General features: G+C 41.3%; 1 protein-coding gene across 11 annotated transcripts in view; it reads left to right on the top strand.

Annotated features, from left to right (window-relative positions):
* Positions 1-407: 407 nt before the first annotated feature.
* The window catches only part of clec16a (C-type lectin domain containing 16A), a 37818-nt gene continuing 36851 nt past the window's right edge, over positions 408-1374 (top strand). For 10 of the 11 annotated variants that reach the window (XM_007565767.2, XM_007565766.2, XM_016678370.1 and 7 more), the window contains exon 1: positions 408-784. In XM_007565767.2, the coding sequence (XP_007565829.1) occupies positions 711-784 (74 nt within the window). In that variant the 5' untranslated portion in view covers positions 408-710. The remainder of the gene's footprint in view (positions 785-1374) is intronic. The other variant, XM_016678373.1, reaches the window with a different exon arrangement.

Here is a 1374-nt window from a genome sequence, read left to right as displayed (position 1 = left end):
TGATTGGCGAATAGAGATGTCAATCAGTGTAGAAGGTCGAAATGAAGAAAAATCGTCGCGTGAAATAAGCGTCACTACCAACAGGAGGACTTGTAGTTCCTTCCAGAGAGACACCGCATTGGCCCGTAGAAACGACACGTGAACGAGTCCGCCGTATTGGGAGTGGCGAGTTCGCCTCGGAAACCAACACAAGTTTGGCTGAACTGTTTAATTTATGAGAGAAATCGTGCTTTTGTACTTCAATACAAAAATAGGGAAAATTTTAGAATAATTTACATTTTAAAAATTATTAGAATTGTTGGTACACTAGTATACTATTGATGTTCTTATCCTCATTCTTTTTAAATTTTTAAGTAAATTCAGGCACACTTTTATTTTTTATTTTCACTTTTGTTGTATACAAAAATGAACGTAAACTTTTATATTTTGCTCGCATTTCAGCCATATTTTAATTGGTTTCCAAGGCGACCTGCCACGCACAATATGACAGACGCCCTGATTCGTCGATGAGAACACCAACTCCCAGAATACCCCACATTGTAAACCTTTTACGCAGCGCTCCCCTCGGCGCTGCCTTCTCCGCCCATCTCCCTCTGTTTGCTAAGGAGGTATCGGTACAGGGGAAAGTGGGTGCTATGGGTAAACGCAGTCCCTAACATTCGCAAATTGGCGTAACTTCCAGGACAGGAGCTCTATTAAAAACCGCAACCATGTTCGGCCGGTCACGGAGTTGGGTTGGAGGACAGAGTAAAACGAAAAACATCCACTCCTTGGACCATTTGAAGTGAGTAGATAACGTAACGTAGGCTAACGCTAGCTCAGAGTCACAGCTTTGAAATAACGTTAATATTGCTTTATTCATCAGCTGTTTGAGTAATAGAGGTACCGTTAACAGTTCTGTATCGAGTTGGATAACAGTAAAGCTAGCTGTGACTGCTTTATCGTTCGTGTAATAAAATTGTAAAATAAAATGCTAGCTAGCATGCCGTTAACCTTATCTGATGCTTGTGGTTGTAGTCAATAAACCAGTTTAACAAAATTTTAGACTGTAGCAAAACATGCATCTGCAGACCTATGACGTCCGAACAGGTGATCTTGAGAATCAGTCCACGGAACAGATTGACCTGGCAGGAGAGTGCAGCAAATTACTGGGGTTACCAGTGTGTTCTGAACAGGTGTGCTAAACTTCACATCAGTTTTTTCAACAGGTGCCTCAAATTAGGAGGAAGACTGGATGTTGATTGAGGTTGGACGCAACCGGGAGTTTAATATGAGTGTTGTTAGGGTTTCGTTGGAGGCCATAAATATTACGTTTTACTGAAGCATAATATCTAATGGACAAATTCACCTCCTTCCGGTAAAGGAACTGTATGT

Source organism: Poecilia formosa, unplaced genomic scaffold (assembly GCF_000485575.1).
Source record: "Poecilia formosa unplaced genomic scaffold, Poecilia_formosa-5.1.2 Scaffold182, whole genome shotgun sequence".
Taxonomy (NCBI): Eukaryota; Metazoa; Chordata; class Actinopteri; order Cyprinodontiformes; family Poeciliidae; genus Poecilia; species Poecilia formosa.
The sequence above is the reverse complement of the archived record's forward strand: the minus strand, read 5'-3'. Positions and strand labels throughout refer to the sequence as shown.